The sequence below is a fragment of the Abramis brama genome, assembly GCF_963993115.1.
Source record: "Abramis brama genome assembly, chromosome: 18".
NCBI classification, from domain to species: domain Eukaryota; kingdom Metazoa; phylum Chordata; class Actinopteri; order Cypriniformes; family Leuciscidae; genus Abramis; species Abramis brama.
Window position 1 is genome coordinate 34,260,759 of NC_139980.1, and position 14,906 is coordinate 34,275,664.

General features: G+C 37.2%; 2 protein-coding genes across 6 annotated transcripts in view; one reads left to right on the forward strand and one right to left on the reverse strand.

The window, feature by feature from the left end:
* Nucleotides 1–12,757, forward strand: part of phactr1 (phosphatase and actin regulator 1) — a 33,377-nt gene extending 20,620 nt beyond the window's left edge. For 2 of the 4 annotated variants that reach the window (XM_084090643.1, XM_084090640.1), the window contains exons 4-13: nt 1,579–1,677; nt 2,000–2,182; nt 2,737–2,980; nt 4,797–4,969; nt 5,131–5,287; nt 6,328–6,383; nt 6,466–6,527; nt 7,815–7,955; nt 8,432–8,508; nt 9,900–12,757. In XM_084090643.1, coding sequence (XP_083946769.1) covers nt 1,579–1,677; nt 2,000–2,182; nt 2,737–2,980; nt 4,797–4,969; nt 5,131–5,287; nt 6,328–6,383; nt 6,466–6,527; nt 7,815–7,955; nt 8,432–8,508; nt 9,900–9,915 — 1,208 coding nt within the window. In that variant the 3' untranslated portion in view covers nt 9,916–12,757. The remainder of the gene's footprint in view (nt 1–1,578; nt 1,678–1,999; nt 2,183–2,736; nt 2,981–4,796; nt 4,970–5,130; nt 5,288–6,327; nt 6,384–6,465; nt 6,528–7,814; nt 7,956–8,431; nt 8,509–9,899) is intronic. The other 2 variants (XM_084090642.1, XM_084090641.1) reach the window with 1 other exon arrangement.
* The window catches only part of tbc1d7 (TBC1 domain family, member 7), a 9,643-nt gene continuing 6,555 nt past the window's right edge, over nt 11,819–14,906 (reverse strand). For both annotated transcript variants that reach the window (XM_084090644.1, XM_084090645.1), the window contains 2 exons: nt 14,111–14,240; nt 11,819–12,867 (listed from right to left, as the gene is read on the reverse strand). In XM_084090644.1, coding sequence (XP_083946770.1) covers nt 12,781–12,867; nt 14,111–14,240 — 217 coding nt within the window. In that variant the 3' untranslated portion in view covers nt 11,819–12,780. The remainder of the gene's footprint in view (nt 12,868–14,110; nt 14,241–14,906) is intronic.

The window sequence follows — 14,906 nt, forward strand, 5'->3', positions numbered from 1 at the left end:
TGGCAGTGACATCACGTTTATCACACTCTGACATTAGCCGCGTTTCCATTACCCTTCAAATTGTGCAAATTAAAATTGTGAATTGAATTACGCCCAATGGAAACACGGCGATTTTGCAAAAACTCCCATTTATCACAAAAAAGTTTTTCCGCTCGCATGAGGAGGTTTTTCAGGCAATTCGAAAAAGAAATATTTTGCAAAACTGCAATGGAAACAGTTTTTGCGCATTTACAGTCACCTGACGTAGATGACGCGGTGTGTTTGGACAGAATACGAGACAGAGCTCTTTATTAAATTCATAAAAGACAAAATAATTACAGGAATACTGGAATCTAAACCTCAAAGAAATGCCACAATCAAGAGCTTGAAGCAGATCTGAGGGAGAAACACCCAGAAACACCTCATATGTGCCGCTCTCAATATGCTAGTATATATCTAGAATTTTATATACAATATATCAGGGGCTTTCCTTGCCATTAATGCTTGGATAACACACATACGTCTCCTTCCATTAATAATAATGTCTAGTGCGGTGGCTGAGATATATATAAACCAACATCCGTTGCCATGATTTTTGGAAGGATTATCACGAGAGGAAGAAATGGCGTTTGAGTCGCATAATGCCTGGTTCAGATTACACGATTTTAGCCCGATTTTGGCACGATCCGTTTGACGTAGGGTGTCGTGGGGATTCGCAAACGACAACGGGCGTCGGGACGCAAGATTCGATCGTTTCATCTCGTATAGTGTGTCATAGTGGGCGACAACCTACGTCGCGTCTGCGATGCTTCACGACATCACGACAAAAAGACTAGCATGTTTAATTTTTTAACGGTCCTCCACGACAACGGCGCGCGAGTGAGTGAGGGAGAGTGAGTGAGAGTGTGTGTTCGCGAGTGAGTGAGCCAGTGTGTGTGACTGTGTGTGTGCGCGAGAGTGAGTGAGTGAGAGTGAGTGAGTGAGAGTGAGTGAGTGAGAGTGTGTGTTCGCGAGTGAGTGAGTGAGCCAGTGTGTGTGACTGTGTGTGTGCGCGAGAATGAGTGAGTGAGTGAGTGAGGGAGAGTGAGTGAGAGTGTGTGTTCGCAAAAGTGAGTGAGTGAGCCAGTGTGTGTGACTGTGTGTGTGCGCGAGAGTGAGTGTGTGAGTGAGAGAGCATGTGTGATTGTGTGTGTGTGAGAGAGAGTGCGCGTATGTGAGTGAGTGAGTGTGTATGTGCGAGTGAGTGTGTGTGTGTGTGTGTGTGAGTGAGTGCGTGTGTGAGTGCGTGTAGGCTATGTGAGTGAGCGAGTGAATGAGTGTGTGAAACGGCTCGCGATGACTGGTCGGAAAACAACGTGTAGTCTGACATGTTTCTTGTCCACGACATGACAAGATTTTTAGGAGTCAAAATCGTGTAATCTGACACAGTGACTATCGTAACAGACAAAAAATCGTGTAATCTGAACCAGGAATAACATCGGTTAATGGAAACACCGTCATTTCGCAATAGTTATTTATCAACATTTAGAAAAAATCGTAAAAGTTTTGTGCAAATCTGTAACGGAAACACGGCTAGTGAAACGTCTTTCTCTCTGCCAGTAGAGGAGGTCAGCGGTGACGTGTGTGTGGGTGACCTGGACAGACATACGGTCATCAGTCCAGGATCAGAGTCAGCTGACCCCAGCGCCACAGCGGCAGGTGCGTTACTCTCCACTTCTTTACCAGTTCAGCTTTTTCCCTGAAGTCCACTTGTAATGTCAGTCGAGGTTTCTTGCTCCTAAAACAGCCGTACTTTGGTCTTTGGGGATCTTTATAGCCATTGACTTCCATAGTAGGAAAAAAAGATACCATGGAGGTCAATGGGGTCCATCAACTGTTTGGTTACCGATATTCTTCAAAATATCTTCAGAATTAAAATTTTTAAGTTAACTATTCCTTCAAGAGACCTATTAGATTTAATATATATATATTTGTGTTGTTGGAAATACTTAAATTGTCCCATTCTCTCGTTCTCGTCTAGTGTCGTTCTCAGAGGTCCAGTCACCTGGAGAAGCTGTGGCGTGTCTCTCATCTCAAGCCCCGCCCCCTGTGAAGCCGTTGCCAAGCGACAGCACTGACATCACTCACGTGAGGCCGTCGTCACTGAAACAGCCTCCTGCCTTACCGCCGAAGCCATACAGCAGAATACCCAGCCATCTCACAGGTGACGCCCATAGACTGTAAAAAATATGGATGTAGCGTCTGTGACGTCACCCGTAGTTGTTTCTGAAGAGTATTTTTGAAGCCCAAAGTGGGCGGAGCTGGCCGTCGCCATCTTGGCAACGTCACTCCAAGATAAACGAAAATGCGCAGCGAGGCTGATTAGCTGAGGTGACGTGATGCTAACAGACAGCAGACAAACGGCTAGTAGTGACATCAGAGGCAATCCACCTGTCACTCAAGTGGCCACGCCCTTAATTATGCAGAACTTTAAGGCTTAATATAATTTAAACGGATGAGTTATAAAAAAATTCACCCCCTCACAGTCGTCATGAAGGGCAAAATTAGCAATACAGACCAAAAACACTTTTTGCACCAGACTGTAAACATGTTTTATTCTGCTGTAAAGTTGGGCATTTTAACATGGGGCTCTATGGGATTGAGCCTCTTCTGCAGCCGGCCTCTAGTGGCCAGTCGATGAACTGCAGTTTAACTCACTTCAGTGTTGATTCACGAGAGAGAGCATGAAAACACAACTCTGTCTCTTCTTCTCTTCAGAGACGCTTGCCAGACTGTCACCGCCTCTGCCTCCAAAGAAAGTGATGATATGTGAGCCAACGCCCTCGTTTGCCCTCAAATGTCTGCCATCCCACGCGCACACACACGCACACACACACACACACACACTCACACACGCTCACCCGCAGCAGTTCGCCACCCTGCCGCTGTCTCTGCACCCGCCCAGCCGCATCATAGAGGAGCTCAACAAAACACTCGCGCTCACCATGCAGAGACTCGAGAGGTGAGGACACACACACACACACTCTTGTACATCTATCTTTATGAGGACATTCATTGACACAATGCAATCTCTAGCCGCTTACCCTAACCTTACCCATCACAACTAAGTGCCTAACCCGACCCCTGACCCTAAACCGACCCTTGACCTCATTATAACCTGATCCCTAAAACCAAGTCTTGACCCTCAAACAGGCCTTTAGAGGCTCTCAGAAACTGAGGACCGGCCAACATGTCCTCACTTTACTCTCTTTGTCCAATGGTCTAAAACTCAAACTGGTTCTCACAAAGATAGTGTACACACACACACACACACACACTCTCTCACACTCACGTACTCACACTCACACAAGTGCTGTTTTTGTCCCAAATAGAACGAGTGCAAATGTGATATTAATTTTATAGAACAGTTCAATAAATAAGTTAATATTGTGTTATATTTGTTACATTCTGTTTTTGTTACATTTTTCCAATCAAAAAAAATATTACCCATAAAGCCAAGCAGAACTGTTGTGGTGTCTCAGAGTAACACAGCGGTGCTTCGTTTCTGAATGAATCAGCGTTTTGAGTGAATCAATCAGGTGAACCAATGATTCAATGACTCATTCATAAAGAGAGCCATTTACTTCATTCCTGAATGAATCAGCCGTTTGAACGAATCGAAAGAATGAATGAATGATTCAATGACTGACTCATTTTAGACATTTACCTCCCCCTACTAGCAGTTTTAGTTTCTTATTTAAAGGATTATTTCATTAAAAAAAAAAAAAATCATATTTCCATATTAATAAAACCCATTAAAGACATAGTTCACCCAAAAAGGAAAATTCTGTTACTCGCCCTCAAGCCAAAGTTTGTGTAATAAATTCTGTTATAAAATAAAATATATTTTTTCTAAAGCTATTTTTAGTAATGTCTATTTGAAGCTTTTCTCATTTAACACAATAATGACTTTAAATGATCTTTTGTGGGGTAATTTCTCAGACAAATTTGATGTGTGATTAACTTGCGATTAATTAATCGCCACATCGTGTAATCAGTTAGATTAAACTTTGAATCTTGACAGCCTTGCGCTGAACACATATTCTGCGCTGGTTTTCCAGTGTTTTCTATGTAAACGTGTAGACGAACACCTTTGACCGTTGCACAGAAGCCATGTAAAGTTAAAAGAAGTTCAACTTGTCTCAATAAACATGTCTCAAGACTCCCCGTATTCTACAGCATCTCATGTTTTTAAACGCAAAAGCGTTTTCTGTGTGATCGGCGCTTTGTATAAAAAACATTCTCAGCCAATCAGAATCCATCCTGCTTTCGAGACAGACGACAAAACTGCTGCGCTTATGATAAACAGAACGAAACCATCCGCTGGTGTGAACGCTAATGTAGTTATCGTTCTTGGTGTTAACGGGCCTTTATACAAATTGTTTTAAAGCATCTTCACTGTAATAAACATGAAAATAACAGTGTTAATGTTGTAAAATTCATCAATTATGAAACAAATTCAATTTCATCTATAAGAAGACAATAGTGAAGACAATACTACAACATAATCAGTTATTAATATTTTGCTGGTTCACACTTGTTTTTACATTGTGTTCATAATTTCTCTGTAACAACTATGTAATATGCTTACAAAATCTTTAACACATTTTTAATAATATTTGAATAAAGGAAGATAATACATATTAAATACATGTAAAAATCAATACATTTAAAAACTTTCAGTATTTGACTTAACTATTCTAATAAGTTACCATCTGAACTTTGCATCCCTGAAATACACACCTATCGTGTGTGTGTGTGTGTGTGTGTGTGTGTAGTTCTGTACTGCAGGCGATGCCATCTGTCCTGATGGAGACGGAAGAGGAAAAGGAGAACAGAGATTCAATGCACCAAACTCCCGCCAACACACACACTCTCATCACACACACCTTCAGCACACACGAGGAAGAGGACGAGGAAGAGGAGGATGACGACGACTCGCTGTTTACAAGTACGAGATCTGGCAGGAAATACTGTGTGTGGTGTGTGTGTGTGTGTGTGTGTGTGTGTGTGTGTGTGTGTGTAAACTAAATCTCTGTGTGTGTGTGTGTGTGTCTGTTTATGTAAACTAAATCTCTGTGTGTGTGTGTGTGTGTGTGTGTGTGTGTGCAGGTACACTGGCTTTAAGGATCTTACGGAAAGATTCGCTGGCGATCAAACTGAGCAATCGCCCGTCGAAGAGGGAACTGGAGGATAAAAACATCCTCCCGATGATGAGTGACCAGGAGCGACTGGAGTCCCGACAGCAGATCGGCACCAAACTGACCCGGTGAGGAACACACACACACACACCTCAAACTATAAAACCAGTACAACAAAACTTTTGGTGCCTGCAAGAAAATAAATGTTATCTTGAAAATTATATTTAAAAAAATAATTACTTTATTTCAGCTAGTTGCCAATATTTCTCATTTATTTATTATTTATCTCATAACTTGATGTACTAAAATAACAAACTGAAACTGAAACAAAAATAAGTCTAAAGTAACAGTATAAAAATGTCAAAAACACACAACAAAATTACAAAAACTTTAAATTATATAAAAATTAATACAAATCTATATGGACATTGAAAAAAATTAAAATGTCAAAAACAAATCAAAATGTCTAAATTTGATGAAAATGAAAGAAAAATATGTGAAATTAAAATGAATAAAATCTACTTAAACTTTAATGAACATTTTAATAAATAGATTTTAAAAAAGTAGAATTTAAAAAAATAAAATGAATAAAATTTACATAGAAATTTTAAAAAAGTATAAAAATGTCAAAAGCACAACAAAATTACTAAAACTTTAACAAAAATTAAAATTAACATGGAATTTATAAAAAAAAATTATGTAATAAAAATTAAAATCTAAATAGACATTTTTAAAAAATATATAAAATGAGAATAAACACAAAATTACTAAAACTTTAATGAAAATTAAAAATAAACATGGAAAAATAAACTTTAATAATAACTTTAACTTTAATAAAAATTAAATAATGAAATAAAATCTACAGACATTTTTTTAAAAAGTGCATCTAGTTAAGAATAATCCAGTAGTGTTTGATTGACACAATCACAGCCAATCAGAACATATCTGATTTTCACATGCAGCTGTGGAGGGCGATTTTGAACCAATGAGATTTCAATGTGGGCGGAGTTACACTTCTATTAAAATAGAAGCGAACTGGCAAACAAAATGCATTGCGTTTCGAGTATTTTGGTATTGTGATTAAATTGTAAATGATCACTTGCTGCTATTTCGTCAGTTTGTGTTTGTCATTTTTAATAAATGAAGCTTGTTTTGGATCTGTGTCCAGTCGTCTCAGCCAGAGGCCGTCAGCTGAAGAACTGGAGCAGAGAAACATCCTCAAACGTAAGACAAGCTGTCACTCAAACACAAGCATCACGAGTCCGTGAGCTTCAGACTCAGTGTTTGCTCTCTGTCTCTCGTTCAGCTCGCAACGAGCAGGAGGAGCTGGAGGAGAAACGCGAGCTGAAGAAGCGGCTCTCCAGGAAGGTGAGGTTTCCCAAAATCCTGAGCTTTTTGGCTGTTTCTATAGCAACAAGCTATTCTAGGTCGCGGCACAGATTAGATTAGTTACGCAACATCTTTAGGTGTGTTTCGTTTCATTTCCTCTGCGCTTTGTGTGTTTAGCAGGGGTGGACTTGAGTGAATTACAGATACTACCGGTCAAATATTACTCCAAGTAAAAGCTGTAAAGAATAAAGAAAGCTGTAAAGAAAGCTTTTAGAATGTTATAAAACCTAGAAATTAAACTGAAATTAAACTGGCTTTAACAAACTGCAAATCAGGAAGAGCTGTTAGCCATGGATGCGCGCACTGCGCCGAGGATCTGTCTTCGTCCCGTTTTGCCATCAGTTGATCAGTAATCGAAGACAATGATGGGAAATCGCTGAACTTAATGACACGTGACCCTACAAGAGTGATCACTGATAGGCTGTCTGTCACCTGCAGAAAACCAATCACGCTTTAGAGATGAAAAAAATTGTTACTACTTTCTACTCGAGGACCTTGAAGAAATGAGTAAAAAGTACGATATTGTTTTTCAAATGTTGTGAAGTTAAAGTAAAAAGTTTCCAGAAAAAATAATACTCAAGTAAAGTACAGATACTCAAAAAGTGCACTTAAAGGGGTGTTAATGCCCTTTTCACAAGATGTAAAATAAGTCTCTGATGTCCCCAGAGTGTGTGTGTGAAGTTTTAGCTCAAAATACCCCACAGATATTTTTATATAGCATGTTAAAATTGTCACTTTTTGAGGGTGAGCAAAAACACACCGTTTTGTGTCTGTCCCTTTAAATGCAAATGAGCTGCTGCTGCCGGCACAGGGGGCGGAGCTTCAAGAGCTGGTGTCCTTTTACCTCACACACACATGCACTGAACATTTCAAAAACGTTTAGCCTTTTATGTTCAAACCGGAGTCAGACAATGATGGAGAGACTCAAGAAGAAGTGACAACATGTAGAAGCAACAGGACATTATAAAGCGTGTTCAGGGGGCGGAGTTTATGTAAATGTTAGGGTTGGTGATGTCACTAACCCGGGAGGAATGTGGTGTAGTCTCTACCAGCCGTTTGTTGTAGTCCTTAAAAAGCGATTTCTTTAAAAGCAAATATCTCCCTTTGCTTTGAACTTTGAGCGTCGTAACTTTGCAGGTTTGGTTTATGCTCAAACAGCAACATTACACACTAACTAAAGTTAGAAAAGTGAAATCATAATCAACCACCCCTTTCAGTCCAGTCCTCCAGTAAATGTCCTTTGTTCTGTCCACCTCTGGTGCTCAGCTGAGCCAGAGACCCACCGTGGAGGAGCTGCGAGAGGCCAAGATTCTCATCCGCTTCAGCGATTACGTGGAAGTGGCCGAAGCTCAGGATTACGACCGGCGAGCGGACAAACCCTGGACGAGACTCACCGCTGCCGATAAGGTCCCGCATCATCACACTGCTCAACATCACACACTGTTCTCACACTGACACATCTGCACGGTTGATGGTTGACTCTGAATCTACATGCACCAATGTTATCAAACAAGTATTCATTACTTCAGTGAGCTCATTGTTTCTGCATTCAATTATTACATTGTTTAAATTGTTTAATTAAAATTTTAATTATTTTTTTTAGCTAACTGTGATTTTGTATATGTACATTTCTGAAATACATAACTCAGACAGTTTCCTCTGATAACAGATCACTGTAAATTGTAATATGGACTCATGTATTTTCTGTAAAGCTGCTTTGAAACGATGTGTGTGTGAAAAGCACTATACATATAAATGTGAATTGAATTGAATTGAATGGTTTAACATTTAATAATTTTAGTTTTACTGTAATTTTACTGTTAAAAATATTATTTTATATATAAATGGCACTGCACGGCTGATTCTGGATTTGTCTCTCACAGGCTGCCATACGCAAAGAACTCAATGAGTTCAAAAGCACAGAGATGGAGGTGCATGAGTCGAGTCGACATCTAACCAGGTGACCACACACACTCTCACACACACACACACACACACACACTCACTCACTCACTCACTCACTCACACTCACACACATTCTCACACACACACACTCAAATGCACACTCACTCAAACACACACACTCAGACACTCACTCACACACGCACACATTTCTGACAAAATGTTAATTGCTGCAGTAAATGTGTAAAATATTTTTTAAAAATTAAAACGGGTTGAATGAATGATTCAATGACTCACTCATAAAGACTTGACTTGTTTCATTACTGGATGAATCAGTGTTTTTGAGCGTATCTCTTGAACGAATGATTCAATGACTCACACGTTTTAACAGTCTCTTGTCTCCACCTACTGGTGTAACGCTGTAATGATACACTCTTTATTTGAAGCGTCAAGTTACTTTTAAAAGGTGATTTACTCTATTTTGATCTCTAACGCAGACATCAGTGTTTATATCAGGACTATATACTTTTGTCCCAGTACTTCTACATGACAACACAGATCTGAATGTTCAAGCTTTAACAGACAGAGCTGAATCGCTGTCTTTTAGGAATAAGATCACATGGATGTTTGAATCAAGATTGCGATCTTTTAATGATAAATCATGCAGTTCTACATCTTAGTGTGAATATGGTTTAACTCTTGGCACTCAGATCAAAAATGATCAAAGAAAAGCTGTTAAAAATGCAGCTGCAAGTTGGTAAAGAGTGATGTTCAAGGACATACGTGACCCTGGATACCAAAACCAGTCACATGTCGCACGGGTATATCTGTGGCAATAGCCAACAATACATTGTACAGGTCAAAATTATCGATTTTTCTTTCATGCCAAAAATCATTAGGATATTAAGTAAAGATCATGTTCCATGAAGATATTTAGTACATTTCCTACCGTAAATATATAAAACATTTATTTGTGTGAGTGAATGCAGCACAATCGCCAACATAAATGAACAACTTTAAAGGAGATTTTCTCAATGTTTCGATTTTCAGATTCTATTCTGACTTTCTAATAATCTTATCTCTGCCAAATATTGTCCTATCATAACAAACCATACATCAATGAAAAGCTTATTTATCCAGCTTTCAGATTATATATAAATCTCAATTTCATAAAATTGACCCATGTGACTGGTTTTGTGGTCCAGGGTCACATATGGAATATGGACAATGTTCATGCGCTGTATTTGCAAGGTATGGACACAACATGCTTTGAACTACCAATACACGTTATACACGTTAATCACTTGCTCACTCCTATTACCTGTTACAAGACCCGTTATTGTCTTCGGACAACTTTGATGAACTGCCGACTACTGTAGATGTCATCAAGTCATGCTCTTGTGGGATGGGCATCATGTTGTTTCTGACCCAGTCTGATGTTCTCCACAGGTTTCATCGGCCGTAGTGACGAACCAGTCGACCAGTGAACTCTCTCTTATGGAGCCGTTAAGACTTTAATGGGACTCTGAACAGCGGCACACTTATCAGGAATCACACGGCTCAGAGCGACAGATCCCGAGCGGATCCTCGGACTCTCGCCACACGTCCATGTGCTGGTGGAGATAAACCAGAAGTGTGCCGATATTTCTGTATATTCTGACATGATATCACATGCTCTTCGCCATGAGTTTCTCTTTCTTTCCTCCAGGCGATGGTGTTTAATGCAGCAGAAATGGTGGAGTTGATTTCCTACATGTATGAAGTGATTCCACAGATTCCTTTTAGCTTTTAAAAACATGGAAACCAACTTCTTTATTGAGCGCAGACCACATTATTACACACAAAACATAGTCCACACTTCTTGCGCTTTTCATTTTGGACATTTATGCATCTGTCAGACGCTTTTATCCATTGCATTTTTTATCAGTTCATGCATTTTCTTGGGAATCAAACCCAAGAGCTTGGCGTTACTAGCGCTGCTAATGCTACTAGAAAACGTTTCTCAGAATCACAAAAAACGTCTTAAGAGAGGACCTATTATGCCCTTTTACATCGTCTTGTTTCTAGGCTCTACCAGAACAGGTTTTCCTGCTTGAATGTTGATTATTTTCAACGAGTCTGTGTTTCCCAAAAACACAGTTTTAACGAACATTCGCTAACAGCATCGCAGAGTTGTGTGTTTGGAGCGACAGATCTCCTGCGGTTAGAAGCAGTCTCTAGTTTTCATGACATGTGGACTCAATAAATCATTATCTTGAGCAGAATAATCAAGCTGACATTCAGTACAATCTATATCTTTTATTTAGAATACATACAAATGTCATTTACGTCTTTTAGCTTGTCGAGAGATTTAAAGTGTAGTTGTTGAAGAGTGCATGTGTGAACGAGCTCTAGTGTGAGAACGAGTCGATGATCGAATCTGGAAATAAAGCAAAATAACTGAGAAAAATGAGAAATATTCCTCAGATGCACGTCTGTAGTTTATAGCAAAACATCGATCATTAATTCGATCTCAAACAGATTCATTAACAGTAGTTATTACTCCAACACCTGCGTGACGTCATTAACCAACGTGTGTTTGAACGACCAATTTGCTACAATATGGTTTCGGGAAACAGTCGTGACTCGCTAGTTTTCTTCAACGATGTATCGTACTATTGTAGTGAAGCACGAGTTACGCGTTGTACGAGAAACTCACCCGTTTAGTTCCTGTCTCTATGAAGCCCCTCCTTCTGAAAAGCACACTGTGCTCTGATTGGTCTGCTGGATCAGTGTGTTGTGATTGGTCGAGCGCTTCGAGTGTGTTTGGTAAATGTCCCGCCCCTTACCATAACCGCCAGTTTAACACACTACTAACTAACTCAACCAGGCCCCGCCCCTTTCTTCTGCGTATGAATTATTATAATGAGGAATATTGTGACGTGTTCGTTCCCGGAAGAAACTCACGACTACAGTGGAGGCGTTTCAGGAGTTCAGAAACACTGACTCTGATATAGAGAAGAACTTTTTCATGCTCAAACAGCAACATTACACACACTAAAGAAAGATGAACATGGACAAAAAGCATAATAGGTCCTCTTTAACCAATAGCATAAAAGCAGACTTGTGTCACGCCCACAATACTGACCAATCACAGCGGAGACGTTCCCGACAGGCTCGTGCTGAGCAACAGGACAGAGCAATAATGTGATCGTCTGACTGTATATTTATGGCTTTTTTTTCTCTCTTTTGTCTTGATATGCGCTCAACGGCGCTCGGTCATGTGATCCAGTCGGTCATGTGATCGAGTGTAGGGCGCACCCTTTAAACTCTACAGGGCGTCCCTGTTGCCAAAATAAAAACCAAAACATTCAAGAAACTCACAATAATCAGCGTTGCATTTTGTATTTTAGTAACAATGAACACATAAATTGTAACAGTAACACTTTACAATAAGGTTTCATTAGTTAACTACAATTGTTTTTATTAGTATTAATGTTCATTTCAACATTTACTTCCACATTTTACAATAAGGTTTCACTTGTTCACATGAACCAACAATGAATAATACTTTTAATTAAAGCATTTATTAATATTTCAACATTTACTAATACGTTATTGAAATCAAAAGTTGTATCCATTAATATTATTTAATGGATAAGATCAACTAAGAATAAACTAACGTTTACTAAATTAATAAATACTCTAATGAATGTATTGCTCATTGTTAGTTAATACATCAATTAATAGTAACAAACGGGACCTTATTGTAATTTGTTACATTTTTAAAAATGAAATGTATTTGTAAACATTAATTAATGCACTGTGAACTAACATGAACAAATGTATTTTTATTAACTGTGACGTTAAAGGTTGTAATAAATATATTTCTCACTGTTAGTTATTAGCACATTAGCTAATGTTAACAAAACACGAGAGCGTACTGTAAATGCTACTATTGTACATTTTTATGTTGATATATTATTTATAAACATTTTTAACTGACTTTGATACTGAACACATTGGCAGGGCATTAAATGAAAAAAATCATCCAAAAAAAAATATTATTATTTATATTTCTGTCTTTATTTATTCACACTCATCAGTTTTCTTTTTTCTGTGGATCATTTAAAGGGACTTTTTGAGAATTTTAAGCACTTTTCCAGACGATCTGCTTCTTTAAGTGACCTCACACACACACACACACACAGGTTTTCTGTTTCTCTCTGCAGAGAGCGAGCGAGCATGTGGTGTAACGTACTGTCACTCCTGAATGATGTGTGCAGATTCTGATGTAAAGGAACCTAATAAAAGATGAACTACACACACGTGTGCTTGAGTTCCTGTCGTCTCACACCGCGTGCATGGGCGTCCCGCAGTGTTTGTGCCACAGATCGATGGCTTTGGTGACGATGGCGTCTGTGTTCTCCTGTGGCAGCTGTAGAGAGAGTGTGTGAGATCTTAACACACACGTACAGGAGCGCGTTTGTTAAACATCAGACAGAAAGGTCCATTTCTGGGTTCAATATGAGGTCTATAAACATAATCTGTGGCACAGTGTTATTTAGAGAGGAAAATAAAATAATTTATTGAAAATAATTTTTCTTTTTTAATTATACATTTTTATTTAAGCATTTTTAGTTAATTTTAGTGTTTTTGTCATGCATTTTAAAACATTTAATTATAAATAAATCAAAATTATACATTTTTATTTCAGTATTTTTTGTTAATTTTAGTCAGTTTTAGTAATGTTGTTTTGTCATGCTTAAGAGTATTTTAAATACGGGTGCATATAAACATCAGACAAAAAAGTCAAGTACAGAAAAGGGATTTTCTGGGTTCAATATGAGGTCTATAAACATAATTTGTGGCATAGTGTTATTTATTATAATGAGGAAAATAAAATAATCCCGTGTTCCTCAATTACAACAGTAGTTCATATAATAATAAAAAATAAAATTATAAAATAATTCCTTGTAATGGACATACAGTGTTATTTAAGTATTGAGATACTATTCTAGTTTTTATTAATATTTTGAATTTTTTTAATATATATTTCTTTTTTTGTGTGTTAATTTTAGTTAAAGTTTTAGTAATTTTGTTGTTTTTGTCATGTATTTTAAAATATTTAATTATTTTAAAAAATAAAATTAAAAAAAATATATACATTTTTATTTCAGTATTTTTTGTTCATTTTAAAGTTTTATGAATTTTGTTGTGTTTTTGTGTCATGTTTGGAATATGTTAATATTTTTTTCAAAAAAAAAATATATATATATTAAAAATATACATTTTTATTTCAGTATTTTTTTGTTAATTGTAGTTAAAGTTTTATAATTTTTGTTGTGTTTTTGTCATGTTTAGAAATATTTAAATATTGTAAAATAAAAATATATTTCAGTTTAAGTTATTTTAAATGAGAAATGTTGCTGTAGCTGATATTTTCAATATTTAATTTCAGCTAACTGAAAGTTTATTTTATTTCAAGTAACAACATTTTTTCTTTTATTTTCCAGTTTTAGTTGTATATAATAACTGCAGTCTATGGGACGAGAGCACTGGAGGATTTGAAAGAAGAAACAAAAAACTGTTGTTATGTCACAGATTAATTAACATGTACTGACATTCCCTTAAAATAATAAATGTTTGCACATATGTAACTGAATTAATGAAGTGCTTACGTTAGACAGGAAGTTGTAGACTCCATCCGGGTGACTGATTCCCATCAGCAGGATCTTATAACTGAGCAGAATCTCCACGGCAACAAACACCAGAATCTTACAGGAGCCGCTGATCACCTTATCCCACACCCTGCCGGCCAATCACACGACAGCACAGTCAGCCAATCAGCCAATCACAACAAACCAGAAACTATGTTCTGAATACTGTAGAACAACAATTATTCATATAAGAGATGACAACTGGATGCTACTCATGCAACATAATGAGGTCATGTGACAGTATGGTTGACTGACAGAAGTCAGTGAACTACAATTAAAACTGCATTTAAAAAAATCAATAATAAAAATGTTAATAACTGGTTTTATTAGTCAAAAATAATAGGGGAAAAAAATCAAAAACTGTTCTGCATGGTTATTGAACTATTTTTTTAAAAACATTATTAAACATTGTTATTATTATAATAAATATTATTATTTATTATAGTCAAAAAGGAAACATTAATATCAATACTGTATGTTCTGAATGGTTATTGAACACTTAAACCAACATATATATATATTTTTTAAATTATAAAGTATAATAGTAATAATAATAAATGTTGTTATTATTACAGTCAAAATAACAGAAAAAAAATGTTTAAAAAAATCTTTTCTGCATGGTTATTGAAGACTTACACCAACATTAAAATGACTATTATTACTTATTATAGTGTCAAATAGTAAAAATCAATAAAAAATACTGTATGTTCTGCATGGTTATTGAACACTTAAACCAACATAACACTTATTTAAAACT